The 15,509-nt window shown below is 43.5% G+C and overlaps 1 protein-coding gene across 2 annotated transcripts in view; it reads left to right on the top strand.

The window, feature by feature from the left end:
- RTKN2 (rhotekin 2) overlaps positions 1–15,509 on the top strand; it is a 138,231-nt gene that overhangs the window by 97,844 nt on the left and 24,878 nt on the right. The window contains exon 13 of one of the 2 annotated variants that reach the window (XM_089314093.1): positions 14,409–14,545. The exons of the other annotated variant lie outside the window; for it this stretch is intronic. Coding sequence (XP_089170219.1) covers positions 14,409–14,530 — 122 coding nt within the window. The 3' untranslated portion in view covers positions 14,531–14,545. Of the gene's footprint in view, positions 1–14,408; positions 14,546–15,509 lie in introns of those variants that run through there. 2 annotated transcript variants of the gene reach the window in all.

The following is a 15,509-nucleotide window of genomic DNA, read 5'->3' as shown; positions in this document are numbered from 1 at the left end:
TATTTTTCTGTGGATCGCATATTTATATCTCAGTATTCTAATTGGTATTTATGTTTTGTTTATAGATTTTTTTATTGTATTACAGGTTCTGTCTCCTTGTTTATCATATGCTTGCAATATTTTTTCTGAGTATTATTTGTCATACAACTTGGATTAAAAGTATTTTTTCCATAAAGATGTTTTTAATATTTATGTAGCTAAAGGTACAAATCTTTTTTTAAATATAAATTCCAGGCTTCATCTGCATAGAAGGAAATGCCAAAACTATAAAAGCTATTCCAATATTTTCTCCTAGTACTTAAAATTTTTGATACATTTACATTTACATGTATTTGATCCATCTGGAATTTAATTTAGTTTAGGTGTGAAGTAGAAGCTTATTTTCATTTTTGCTACTGATTTGAAATGCCTAATTATCATATGTTAATTTTCTGTGTGTGAGTCTGCTTTTGGTTTCCATTCTGTTTCTTTACTCTGTGATGAAAAGGCCCAACATTGGTTTAATAACTACAAATATATATATATATATATGTGTGTGTGTATATATATATATATATATATATATATAAAGGCGTGTAGGGCAGAGCACAGTAGTTAGGAGCACAGATGCAGTGTAGTAAACAGGAGCTGGGACTTTGCAGCCAGGTGACATTTACCAGCACTGAGACATCGCTTAATCATTCTGTCCTTCAGCTGTCTCTCAGTGTTCCCGCCTCTAAAATATGGGTAATAATAGGGTGATCGTGAAGATTTAGTGAGTTTCTCTATTCAAAGTGCTTAAAGCAGTGTCCACCAGATTGTAAGCATTTATAAAAGTACTTAGTATTATTGTCATCATTTTCCCCCAAATGTTCTTACTTTTCTCACTCATGATTCTTAGAATTGGTCCCTAAAAGGGCTTGTTAAGGGATTCTCGGAAGACAGTTCCCTTCCCATGAGGAATTCTGATGCCAGCTGTTAAGAAATTTTATTTTTAAACAATATGTATTTATTTGAAAGGGAAAGAGAGACACAGAGATCTTCTAACAGTTGGTTCCCTCTGCAAATGGCCCCCACGTCCAGGGCTGGCCTAGGCTAAAGCCAGGAGCCGGGAACTCCATCCAGGTCTACACATGGGTGGCAGGGGTCCAAGGACCTGGGCTGTCATCCACTGCCTTCCCAGGCACATTAGCAAGAAACTAAATCAGAAGCTGAACAACCAGGACTCAAACCAGCACTCAGATATGGGATGTGGGCTTCACAAGAGGTGGCTTAAGCCACTGAATCACAAAGCTAGTCCCAAGAAAATTTATTTCTTTAACCTTGAAAATAATAAGCACTCAATAAATGACAGCCATGATTATAGTAATAGTTACTATTTGGGAAGGACTGGGCATGGTGCAAAGCTAGTGCATCCTCCTCAGATGTTCCTTCTCCTCCTTTCCTGCTTGGAGAAGGAAAAGAAAAAAAGCCGGGTGGGCCACGGAGCGAGGGTGCAGAAGCAGCGGCTCCCTTTCCTTCCTTTGGGAGAGTTTGTAAATCAGTCTCTGTTCTTCAGAGCCCTCCGCTGTAGTCCTTGCCTTTATAGAGCTGCTGAGGAAGTGAGAAACGACTGTCCCATCTCTGTTTCAGCCGTGGATCTCGGAGACCTGTGGAACAGAATGCTCCCAGAGCTGCATGTAGGGGTAACGTGGGCTTTGGTGTGGAGATGCTCGGCCTGCAGCACAAATCAGCAGGCATGGAATCTGTCACTTAGGAGCCTTCTAAAGAATTTTTTGAAATACCATGTGTCCCTTATATTTTTATGTTAGCATTTAAAATTGTTAGTCATAAACTTGCTAGTTATTTTTTAATGATAATTAGAATTTTCCAGTAAGTGATGACATTTTAAAATAAAGGATTACATCACTCTAATAAAATTTAAACCCCGTAGAAATTGAATACTGTCATCAGCCAGAAACACACACGTGTGTGCACACTTGGGCCATCACCTGCCGCCTTCCTAGGCACATTAGCAGGGAGCTGGATCAGAAGTACTCACTGCACCAGTGTGGTCCCTTCCTTTTTCTCCTTGAACTCATTTTAATTCCTCTTACCCCCCAAAGTTTTATTCTTATATAATATGTTTATTTTCAAGTGTTTTATTAATTATCCCATTAGAATTCTTGTTTGCATAAATAAAAATACAAATTGAAATTTTATTTCCTGTGACCATGAAGCCATAGGTGTTCACACAAAGTTTATCTTCTGGAAAAATTGATCAAAATGACCTAAATATGCTTTTAATATTTCTATGAGTAATTATTAAACATAAAATTAAAGGTTTATTAAAATACACACCTGTATAAAATGGATAGGGTTTTAATTTTCCAATTATCTCAAGTATGCATGGATGGATATTACTTAATGCTAGAATGAGATAGCATTCAGAAACAGCTCTGTTCTTATTCTTGGTGTTTATAAATATCAAGGCTGAGAAATCTGGCTTATAAAAATAAGTGTTAAGTCCTGGAAACTCTTTTTTACATCAACATTGATTTAACATTTGTTTAAAGATTTATTTATTTATTTGAAAGACAGAGTGACAGATACAGAGAAAGATCTTCTATCCACTGGTTCACTCTCCAAATGCCCACAACAGCCAGGGTGGGGCAAGGCCACAAGCAGAAGCTAGCAACTCCATTCAAATCTCCCACGTGGGTGGCAGGGGCCCAAGTACTTGAATCATCATCTACTGCCTTCCAGAATGCATTAGCAGGAAGGTGGATCAGAAGTGGAGTAGCCAGGACTTGAACCAGGCACTTTGATATGGAATGTGGGTGTCACAAGCAGCGGCTTACCCTCCTGCACTGCAATGCCTACCCCAAAATCACTATTTTGAGTGGCTGCATTGTCAGCCAAGTAGTCACAATACCTTGAGGCCAAACTTCATGGGAAGTTTTGAGATGCGTTGAAGGGATGCATTTCCTTTGCCTGTGCAAGTTTTCAAGAAACAGAATATGGGAACAAGATGTTTTTCAGAGATCAGTATCTGTGAAAGGAATGGGGAGGAAACAGATCTGGTTGGAGAAGGAATTAGTGAAGCGTCGGCCAACCCAGCAGATAGCTCTGAAGCCAGTACTGCCACCATTAGAGTCATCTTGGGGACCGACCTTCATAGCTTCACAGGCTCCATCATCGAACCTAGGACTGTCTTGGGAAGAGCGTGACCTCAAGCAGGGCGGCCACTGAAGCTTAGGCAGCCCCCACCACTGATGTCTGGGGGCTGGCTATTGGCCATTCTCTGCATAGAATGGGCAGTGTCTGAGGGTCCTGGAGATGCCGTAGCCAACTACACAAACCTTTAATGTAAAGTAACAGAGATTTGTTCTCTCACAGTTGTGGAGACAAGAGACCCAAAGTCAAGATTTTCGCCACATGGGTTCTTTCAGAAGGTTCTGAGGGAGAATCTGTTTCATGCCTTTTTCTCAGCTTGGGTGGCTCCTGGCAGTCCCTGGCTCTTCTGGGTGCTCTTTGGCATGTAGATGCATCACTCCAGTCTCTGCCAGGGTCTCCACATGGCGTTCACCCTCTGTGTTGATGTATCTGTTTTCTTCTTTTCCGTCTTACATAAGGTTACATTATAATCCAGGATGCTTTAACCTCAAGATCTTTAATCACTCTGCAAGGAGCCCTATGATATATAAATTCATATTCTAAGGCTCCAGGTCAACTTACCTTTTGGAGATCACCAGTTCAACCCACTACACACAGAAGGTTCTCTGTTGAATGATGCTACACATCACATCTCCATAACTACCACATTTTGTAAAATGGAAAAACAGTAAGTACAAAGGGAAACTGAAAAGAAACAGAACAAATGGGAGGCTTAGCGGTCAAGCAGGTTGCCAAGCAGATGAGCATTAGAAATGAGCACATATGGAAGTTGAGTGGAAATTGACACTCCCTGAAAAGTCTTTGGATAGCCTAGGGTGACAAGTAGCCAAAGCCAGGAGCCAGGAACCCCATCCACATCTCACGTGTATGGCAGGGACCCAAGTACTTGGGCCATCACCTGCTGCCTTCCCAGGCATGTTAGCAGGGAGCTGGATCAGAAGCAGAGCAGCTGGAAATCGAACCAGTGCTCCAGTATGGGATGTCAGCATCACGAGTGGCAGCCTACCCAACTTGACCATGACACTGGCCCCACTGGTTACATTTTTAGAGCAGCAAGACCAAGAATTAAGCAGGTGCTTTAAGCATAAGACTTTGAACTCCTTCCTTTCTGCCATGCCTCTGAGAAAGCCACAGGAATGGCCCCATTTAATAGCCCATTAAAAAGAGAGTCCCAACTCTAAGCAGTTTTATGTCACATTACAGCCATTGCTCATTCAGAACTAAGAAATCACTTTTCCAAATCACCTTCTCATGGTATGTCCCAAACTCAGCCCATATAAGTCATAGACCAAAGGTATGGCCCCTATAATTACATTTTTTTGTTTCCAACTGTGGCTGTAATTCATCCTACCACACACAGTTGCCATCCCGACATAGAGACCCTCAAGGGCACAGGAATATTAGGATGACAAAGGGAGGCCAGTGTGAGGCTCTCTAAGAGGTGAGTCTGGAGTTGTCTCTGATGTGAGAGGGAAGTGATGTCCCAGTGTATCTCTGAGATGAGGGCAAGTGCTCCCCTTTCCTTAACAGGTCTTAAGTGGCAAACCTCTGATTTTCATATCCAACAGGGTCTTGATGCATCTCATGTGTTTTGCTTATTATTTGAGAAAGGTTTACAATTAGAGGATTTTTGTTTGTTGGAGACAATGCCAAAAAAAATCTATTTATGAGACTCAGCAGAAGGAAATGAAAATTCCTGAGACCATATAATCTCTTCTCCCTGTCCTTTTCCCACCCCTAATTAAATTTTTTAAAGGAGATGAAAGAATGAATATAATTTAACAGTAGCCTGGGGTTCCACTCTTTCTCCAGGCAAGGACACAGAGAAACAAGTCTCTGGATACATGTCTTCTGAAATAACAGTGAAGGAAAAATAATTTAGTAAACTCTATTTATTTTTACAGCCAAAGTCACAATTCTCTTCCCACAGAATCAAGGCCTAGCATCCTGATATCAGATTTAACAATACCAAATTTCTATTTTCCAGCATAAATACGTTTGGGAAACGGCCAGTGGAATTTTCCACTTCAGTTAGCCACAGTGGGGAGTTTACATCATTACACAATTGCAATGAAGTTTAGTAATGAGTATCACAATGGAAAATTAATAAAAGCTCAGTGTAGCCCAGCCCATTCAAGTAATTGTCAATTAAGGCTACAATCAATACCGAGGTAATAGCTCATGAACAAGGATGGTTGGGTACTTACTTCATTAATGTTGCAAATCAATGTCAACCATTTGGGAGTAAGTGCAGAGAAAGGAACTCATATACTGAGGTAATCATAGCTGGGGAACTCACTGGCTAACAGGAGACGTAGGGATAGTCTACAAATAGACAAATGCCAGGTAAGAGTGCCGACGGCTGATAGAGTGTCCTGGTTACTAGAAGATAAAATCATTGTGGCCAGCCCTTGATACTGAAATCCTTCGAAAGTACCTTTGTCTTTTTCCAAAACTTGGGACACTGATCAGTTTGCATTTATGTCTTCCTTCCTGTTGGCCTTGAATAGATACTCATGTTTTCACTCTGCCTTGAAAAGAAAATCTTCATATTTATTTCTTCAGTAGTCTTTTGAAGTACCAAGCGGTCTGTTTGTTCAACAGGTGGGCCTGGGAATTCATTTGCTTAGAGAATATACTGGGTTTATGATCACATTGGTAGGCACTGTGGTTTCCTTCTTCTTCCCCTCCCCCTCTTCTCCCAGTAATAGCACCAAAACCAAATATGTACATAATATCAAGACAGAATACATTTAGAAACCTGATAATAATCTTAAAATTATACACCTAATGGAAGGAACACAATTATATAAAAAAGTACCCCAACCAGGGCATGGTTGTTGACTTTCCAGTCAAATTTGAAGACAACACAAATTGAGCACTACAGCCATACCATTGTATGCCATAGCATTGTAAGTCTTTGGATGACACCATCCAGTTGTCATCCAAGGACTTTATTTCCTTGACGTTATTTCTGAGAATTTATGAATGCCTTCTTGCCTCATCTCCTTCAGCGGAACATACAGCCTGTGATGTGCACAGAGACTTCTATGCTCTGCCTCTATTCTTGTAGCTGCTCCTGGCTCCAACCTACTGAACATTTCTCTTGGTCCAACGGATGTGACCGCTCACAAATGCTGTAGTGTTGACAGTGCTCTCTAGAAAAGAGAGACCTGGCGACAAGTCGGGTCATGAAGTCAGGGACCAGCCTGAGTTAGAAGGCTAAGAGGGAAATTTCACATCAACCTTGCAGATCAGAGGCACAACACCCTTCCACAATGCTGGTTCCTTTCTGAGGCATTTTGTGAAGAGTACACATGTAGAGCACTTCTACCCGGGGCTCAAGGGAAAGCAGCTCTGGGCAAGGTGGAAATGGCAGGCAGGAAGAGAGGGGTGGCTTAATTGATGAGTATCCCTTGAGTAGAAAAATGGAAAAGAGGAAGCTAAGAGGTGAGAGAAATGAGTAAGTACTGGGTTCCTGTTGTTCATGCCAGGCACTGGGCTAGGTGATCTATCAACAGCATCTCATGTTCCCTGTCATCTCGGATGTCAACCGAAAGTCAGGACCAGGTTTTTATGGTCCTCTTATAAGAATCAGGAAATGGGGCACCCTGATGGAGCCAGAGACAGACCCTGGGTGACCCCACCCCTAACTGCACTTATTGTAAGGTCACCTGCCAGGAGGTGCTTTCTTCGAAGTTAAAATGTGAAGTGTTTGGTGTAGCACTTCATGAAGCTTCCTCCTGCACAAATCCTGCCTCTATGGAGACCCATCCCTTACATTTTATTCTAGAAGGGCCTAAATTTGCTCCACATGAGAGGTAGGGAGATGGTGACGGCCCACATTACCAGTTGCTCCTTTTCAAAGACTCATGAGATGCATACAAGCACCTGCCTCCACCATGTCCAAACACCTTGAGTCCCAGTAAACTGATCTGCTGCTGTTGCCCAACATTCATCTGGGCTCCTCTACTATTTTTTTTTCTTCTGGAATAATCACCATTTTTCTTTTTCCTGAAAGAGAGAGACTGAGGCATGCAGACAGACAAAAATATTCCATCCACTGATTCATTCCCCAACAGCCAGGGTTAGGCCAGGCTGAAGCTGGGAACCAGGAATTCAGTCTTTGCCTCTCCTGTGGGTGCTAGGGATCAAAGTACTTGAGCCATCTCCTGCTGCCTCCCAGGGTGTGCAGTTGCAGGAAGCTGGAATTGGAAGCAGAGCCAGAACCTGAACCCAGTCACTCTTGTGTGGGAAGTGGGTGTCCCCAGTGGTGTCTTCACCACTGCACCAGACGCCTGCCCCTCCCTCCACTGTTGGGGCTGCACTCACCAGCTAGCCGTGGGTCAGAAATGGGTGCTCTCCCCTCTCCTCTCCAGTCACCATGAAGGAGTTATGCTCAGTTGTGTCTGGATAACGCTCCCAGAGGATTTTCCAAAAATAGCCATTTGGAACTCACAACTGTATTTGTTTAAAGATTGTTATTACTTATTATCTCACAGAAAATCCTTTTGTGAGGAACATAAAAAAGTATTTGATTCATTACTAGAAAGAGCTAGACTGTTCCTGAGTTGCTGTCTTCTGTTTGTTTATAATTTTTGTCTGTTAATCTAGAAACTAACCTTTACTCCTTTCACTGGGTGCTGGAAAACTTTAAAAGACTGCCGTTCACCTCTATTATTTTATTTATTTGAAAGACAGAGTTACAGAAAGAGTTAGAGACAGAGAGAGAGAGATCTTCCATCCAGTGGTTCACTCCCCAAATGCCTGCAGCAGCTGGAGCTAAGCCAATCTGAAGCCAGGAGCTTCTTCTGGGTCTCCCACCTGGGTGCAGGGGCCCAAGGACTTGGGACATCCTCCGCTGCTTTCCCAGGCCATTAGCAGGGAGTTGGATCAGAAGTAGAGCAGCCAGGACTTGAACTGGTGACCATATAGGATGCTGGCACAGCAGGCTGAGGCTTTAGCCCTCTGTGCCATGGTGGCAGCCTCTCTTTAATGATTTTTAACCACTGATTTTACCTTTACCCTAATTTTATCCTATTTATTTCCCTACCTCCTGTTCTCTTAACCTGATTTAATAATTTATATTTTATGTTTTAATAATATATGTATCTCAGTATGCAGCTTCAAAACTTTTTGGAACTGGGTGCAACATAAATACCTAAGAAGTAGATCATACATTCCAACATTTATCGATCACCTACTCTATGCCAGGCACTACTGTGCTTGGTACCAAGGCTCTTAAAGGCAGATGGAGTTTGCCATATAAGTCCATGGCCTGGGTTTGCAGTAGTGCTCTGCGGATCTCAGAGCCTGGAAACCACAATCAGGCAAACTATGTTTCCATTGAACCTGGAGATGTGAGAGCCAGAATCACGGCAAGGAAGGGTCAGTTGTTCTGGTTGTGTGGCTTTGGGTCACCCTTTCCTTTCTACACCTGCAGCAGTGAATGGGCGTTGATCTTCTGCATGCTGGTTGTATGCATCAGTCTTTCCTCAAGAATGCTACACCTCCAGGGCAGTCCATACCCATAAACACTAGGCAAGATCTCCATTGACTGGGTGGATAGATGAAGGGATGTCACCTCCTGGCTTAAATCTTCCAGGGTTAAAAAAATCACACTAAGAACAACACCCAAATTCTTTACATTGGCCTATTGCGAACTATACCGCCTGACATCCACTCAGCCCCACCACCTCTCTGACCTATGCTGTACAGTGAACCTTTTATTATTCCCAGGGCTTTGGAGTTTGGCTCCAAGGCCAGATACATTTCTTCATTCACATCTCAGCTTAAAAAGTACCCCTTTTGAGAGGCTTCCAACCAAATGAAGGTACCAACATTGCCACCCACCTCCATCAGCATGGACGGAGTGGTCTTGCTTTTGCTTCATACCACTCTTGTTGGCCGAGTCCCTCACAGACTCCTGAGGTGGCCTGCTGATTGCACAAAGCCAAGTTGATTGCTTAGTGCAGCAAGTTGGGATGCTACTACTTTGACAGAATCACAGGAGCATCTTAGAAGGGGCAGGTGAAGGGTGCTATGTTGATATGTTTTTGAGAGTCATTCAATGTGGAGATTGATTGGAACCATGAAAACTTTGTGAAATAATAGTTTAGAACCAGCAAATATAAGGATGTGAGGGCTTTTCAGGTGGGCTTGAAGAGTATTTAGACCAGTTGGAGTGTTCTCAGAAGAGGCCAACTACCCTAATGAGGATTAGATTGAGTTCCCAGCTCCTGGATTGAGTCCCTGGCTCTTGGCTCTGGCCCCAGCTAAGCTCTGGCCATTGTGGGCATTTGAGGGAATGAAACAGTGATGGGCTCTCTCTCTCTCTCTCATAAAAATTTTTTAACCTGCATTTTGTATAAAATACAGTATGTGTAATATATGTGAATCTATAATAAATGTAATGTAATGATATATGAAATAAAATATACAATAATACACATATATAACATTGTAATATATTCTTATAAGCTTTATTATATATTTTATATATATAATTACAGAAAAAGAGGGAAAAGCATAATTAAAAGCTGTGTGTTTGACATAATCTACATTTTGTAGAGAAATATAAGACTGACAGTAAATCTCTCACACACTAACATACACAAACATCCAGACAAGGAATGGACCAAAATGTTAACGCTGGTTAACAACCCTGGGCAGTAAAATTATGGCTGATTTTATTTTTATTTTTCATACTCCTCTCTATTTTGTATGTTTTTTTTAGAATGGTATTTTAAAATGTCACTTTCCTGTTTGAGGGTGGGGAGAGTGGGAGAGTTGCCAGATAAAATGTATGCTACCCTGTTAAATTTGAATTTCAGATAAACTTTGTTTTTTAGTGTAAGTATACCCCCAATATTACCTGGGACATATTTACTTTAAAACGTATTTGTTGTTTATATGAAATTCTGATTTAACTGGGTGTCTTGTGCTCTGTTGGCTAAGCCTGACAACCTAGAGGGGGGGACAGAGCCTGAGAATCACTGGAGAGCTTTCTCACACCTGTGCTCTGCTGCCCACCCTCAGTCAGCGCCTGAGTGTGTGCCCACCTCCCTGCCAACGCTCAGGCTGCGATCTCCTCCCAGGCTTGTCCTCCAAGCTGGGGCCTGAGGGTGGCATTGCAGGGGGTGCTGTGCCGTGCAGGGTTCTGGGGTCTCCCCAGTTCTCCCTGGTGCGACTTTACTGCATTCGCACCCACGCCTGTGCTCTCATTGGCCAGTGTTCATCAGTTCTGACCCTGAGGGGCATTGGTGGGCCCTCCCCCAGGGATGGAGTTACAGAATAGAATGGGCAGGCTGGCTGGTAAGGGAGTTCTCTAGGCAGCTGAAAGCCTCTGGCCTTGGAGATCCAACTCTGAGGCTCTGGATCTCTCCCAGAGCCTGCGGTGGAGACAGAGGGGTGGCTTCTTCCCCAGAGCACTGGGGTATCTCAGATGCTGTCTTCCAGCCTCACTAGAATGCATTTCTGCCAGAGGACTCACGTGTCAAGAGAGAACAGCCTTCTTTCAGGAAGGATCTAGGATTCCTTGGCCAGTGGTCAAGCACCAGTGTGGCTCCTTAGGGGAGCCGCGAGGAATTCATAGCATTGCCAAAGACCTGAAATAACCCCATGAGGCAACACCTCATGAAATAATGCTGGAGGTGCAGGTAGCTAAACATTAGCCAGGATGTGTAAACATGGGCTTCAGAAAGGCGATAATTAACAAAGTGTAGGTCAAGGAGCAAAAGAAGAGAAAGAGTAGGCTTTGGACAAGGCCCCTGAACCCTCTAAGCTTCACTTTCACTGTTGCAAAATGGGTGGGTTGAACAAGGTGATACAATAGGTACCTTCTAACTTCAAGTTCTGGAATGTGAATATGGGGAGTTAGCTGGGGGAAGGGAGCAGTCTTCTTACGTAGGGAAGAAAAACGATGACTCTAATAAATCCAACATCATTTACTGTACCTTTCAGTAGGGAGGAAGAGGAAGGATTCATATTTTTCAGGTGTTTACTCAGTGCCAGCTATTGAGCATATTTGATTTCATGTCTAAGCTCTAGAACAGCTCCTGGAGGTCAGTATTATTCTCTTCCTGTTAGGGAAAGGGAGTCACAAATAGGTTCAATGATTTTTGTTAAGCCCACGGAGCCAGTAAGTACAAAGCCAGGGCTCGAACCAGGATTGTCTCTGCCTTAACTTGATGCTTTGACGGCCGTGACTTGCTGACCTCCCCACTGTTTCTAAGATGAAAGTGGGGTAACCTGTTTCCTGAGCTCTCACCAGCACAAGGGGAGTTACAGAGACAGGGCCAGAGGGAGGGTCATCCCCTTCCACCGTGTAACCTTCCCTCCAGATCTCTCACAGAGAGAAGAAAGAAACCACATTTCAGTCACTCCCTGGTTTAATCATTTCCCATGAACAGGCCCTGGACAAGAGGGAAGAAATGTGGGTGCCACTATTTGCTGAAAGAAGACACTGAGGGAAAAATAGACGTTGAGGGATAAGGGTTGGAAAGTCTTTGATTTCAGAGTAAATATTCAAGCAACTTTCCTTAACTAAAGTGATTGATCAGGTAGGTGATCTGGCTACTGTGGGCCTTGGCCATTTTCAGGCCTCTATGGGATAGTCACAAGAAAAATATGAACTAGAAATATTGGAAACAACCAATAGCATACACTTTCTTGGGCAGGAATAAAACTTTATTTGTATGAGCAGTTGCCATTTAAATGGTGCTAGCAATTCCATTTGGAGGAACAAATCATTTTGGGCTAGAGTTAGTTGTCTATGAAAATGTAAGAACAAGAGTGAGCCAAAGATGCTCACATCTCACCTCAGAGTGCCTAAGTTTGAGTTCTGGTTCTGGCTCCCAAGTCCAGCTTCCTGCCATTACTAATGGCTTAAGTAATTGGGTTTTACCATCCATGTAGGAGACTTGGATTGAGTTCCTGGTTCCTGGCTCCAGTCCAGTCCAGTCCCCATCATGGGCATCTGGGGAGTGAACCAATGGAGAGGAACCCTGTGTCACTCTATCTGTCTGTCTCTGTCTCTCTTTGTCTCTCAAATTACAAAAGAGAAAAAAGAAAAGTAGATAGAATTCATTGCCTCAAATCCTTTGGATGGAGTGTTGAGTTCCTTGGGATCAGATACTGAAATGAAGATCATGAAGAAGTGGTTGGTTAAGGAAGTGCTCCCAGCAGAGATGTGTGAGAGTGTGGAGAAAGCAATCCAAAGACAGAAACTAAGCAAGTATGTGATCCCACAGAGGAATCTGGGAGTGTTAATTACATCTCACAGTTGTCCAACCAGAGACAAGAGATCTGGGTTTTCTACCTTGGTAAAGAGACACGTAGGGTGGGGGATACTGGTTGTAAATTCTCAGTTACATTTAGCTCTATAAAAATGTAACCATAGGCCCACATCATGGCACAGCAAGTAAAGCAGCTGCTTGCTATACCAGCATCCTGTATTGGCACCAGTTCGAGTCCAGGCTGCTTCATTTCCAATCCAGCTCCCTGCTAATGGCCTGGGAAAGCAGTGGAAGATGGCCCAAGTGCTTGGGTCCCTGAATCCATGTGGGAGGCCTGGAAGAAGCTCCTGGCTCCTGACTTTGGACCAGCCCAGTGCTGGCCAATGCAGCCATCTGAGGTATAAATCAGTGGATGGAAGATCTCTCTCTCTCTTGCTCTCGCTCTCTCGCTCTCACTCTCTCGCTCTGTGTGTGTGTGTGTCCTCTCTCTGCAAATCTTTCTAATAAATTTGTTTTTAAAGATTTATTTATTTGAAAGACAGAGTTACAGAAAGAGAGAGAGAGAGAGAGAGAGAGAGAGGCCTTCAACCCACTGGTTCACTCCCCAAACAGCAGCAGCGGTCAGAAGCTGAGCTGGTCCAAAGCCAGGAGCCAGGACCTCCCACATAAGGGCAGGGGACCAAGGACTTGGGCCATCCTCCGCTGCTTTCCCAGGTGCATTAGCAGGGAGCTGGATCAGAAATGGAGCAGCTGGAACTCAAACAGGCACCTATATTGGATGCCAGCACTGCAGGCTGGGGCTTTAACCTGCTGAGCAACAGTGCCAGCCCCAAATCTTTTTTTTTTTTTTTTTTAATGCAAGCAAAGTGGCTCCAGCCTCAGGATATTACTCTGAAGAGTCTCAGGTACCTTAGCAATGCTGCCTCTCTCTACACCCCCTTTATAACATGGAATTAGCCTCTGAACAGCAAGTAGACAATTCCAGTAGATCTGTTCTTAGTACCTTTCCTCTCTGAAGAAGATCTGATTAACGTAGGTGGTCGTGAGTATGGCCAACCTGTTGGAAAGAGCTCCAGTGTGAGGGAATTCACCATGAAGATGGAGGAACTTGGGTGTGCAGCTGACCCTGTTAATTTATCTACCTGACCTGGTGGATTCACTTTAGCAATGTTGGCTGACTGCCTGAAGGATCAGTTACAAGCATAGAAGCCCCAGAGTGGAGCATGACACTGAAATGATAGAATCATCCTCCCTCCAAAGTCTACTGCAGTCATGATGGCAGTAGTAGGCAAGGATGCACGGGGCTGAGGGTTATCTTTTCAGTGGTGCCACAGTTTAATCTAGTCATTGCAATAATAGAAACAAAATGGAAGGGGCCGGTGCTGTGGTACAGTGGGTTAAAGCCCTGGCCTGAAGCACCATCCCATATGGGCACCAGTTCTAATCCCAGCTGCTCCTCTTCTGATCCAGCTCTCTGCTAAGGCCTGGAAAAGTAGTGGAGGATGGCCCAAGTCCTTGGGCCCCAGCACCCATGTGGGAGACCTGGAAGAAGCTCCTGGCTCCTGGCTTCAGATCGGCGCAGCTCCAGCCATTGCAGCCAACTAGGGAGTGAACCAGCGGATGGAAGACCTCTCTCTCTCTCTCTGCCTCTCCTCTCTCTGTAACTCTGTCTTTCAAATAAATAAAATAAATCTTAAAAAAAAGGAAAATAAAATGGAAAAAAAGGCCGGGGAGATCTCCTAGTGGACTGGTCATGGTCTACAGTTCCTCCCAGTAAAATATTTGAAAGCTCCAATGACTGGACTAAGTTCTGGGGCTCTAGAACAATACATTTGGGAGATTCTAAGATAAAGATATACCATCTGTTCTTATATGACATTGGTGACTAAACATACTAATTTCCATATCAAAAACAGGCCAGGTGAACTACTGGTGTGTGGTCTAATGTGTGAAGAACTTGGAACCCAACACTGCTGTCCTCATGACCAGAAAAAGCTGAACCAACTGAAAACCAACCATTTTTTTTTTATCCATCAGAGAACTGGAGTTACAAGAAAAACTGCTGTCCTGAATCTTGGAGAGGTAAACAGGTGGATACAAAGAACTACAGGTTACGTAGAGCAGAAGTTCTTGGCTATAACCAATGTTTGCAGGAATAGTTTATGTTTTAAATTTGTAGGTTTATTTATTTTTATTTGAAAGGCAGAGCAACAGACAGTAAGAGAGAGAGTAAGCATCCATCTGCTGGTTCATTCCCCAAATGCCTGCAACAAGCCAAGTTTGGGCCAAGTCAAAGCCAAGAGCTAGGAATTCCATTCAAGACCCCCACATAGGGGGCAGGGAATCAAGTACTTGAGCCACTAATACCTCATAGCACGCACATTAATAAGAAGTGGGCTGGAAGGGATCTTAGTCACTCCAGGATGGGATGCTGGCATGCCAGGAGACAGCTTAACCACCTGTCCCCTTCCCCAGTGCCTGCCCCTGTAGCAGTTTTTAAAATCACAATTGACAAATAACTGAGCCTCAGTGTGGTCAAGTGTGGGAGTTTAAAAACTCTGGAGGCACCCAATCTTAAGGAGGTCTCCACACACTCTCTAGTTTCATACCCAGGATCCCTACCAGATTTTTCACTATGAAGACTGGAGAAAAATCTACATATGCTTTCAGCAGAGAACAGGGTAAAGTAACCTTTTGAAAGTCATCCAGAGCGCTCTGTTTGCCTTAACAGTGCCTGTCTTCAAGAGAAACTAATTTGCAAGTGCCTAACCTACTGGCATTTTACCAAAGACTAACCAATGTGGGAGAAAGGAAAAACCCAACTAAGGCTCACTGAAAGACCGAGACCTAGCATTACAGAAAACGCCCCTCTCCCAGCACCGTACCACAATATCCATTTGGCTCCTATAAAGTAACAGGATTGCAGCTAAAAGAATTGCAAACCTAAGAACCTATTGAAGAGATCTCTAGTAAAATCCCAAACGAGAAGAGAGGTAAAAATGAGGACACTGGAAGAATTGTCAGCCTCTGACATCGCATCTGTAGCAGATAGTAAACACTTCAGAACTAGCCAGATAAACAGCAAAGTCACCCTAAAGTCCTACTCAGTTGCTTCTACCTGATGCATCATGTAAGGCT

Source organism: Oryctolagus cuniculus, chromosome 15 (genome assembly GCF_051225735.1).
Source record: "Oryctolagus cuniculus isolate XC-2025 breed Fujian yellow rabbit chromosome 15, ASM5122573v1, whole genome shotgun sequence".
NCBI lineage: Eukaryota > Metazoa > Chordata > Mammalia > Lagomorpha > Leporidae > Oryctolagus > Oryctolagus cuniculus.
Note: the sequence above shows the minus strand (reverse complement) of the source record. Positions and strands in the feature narration are given on the sequence as shown.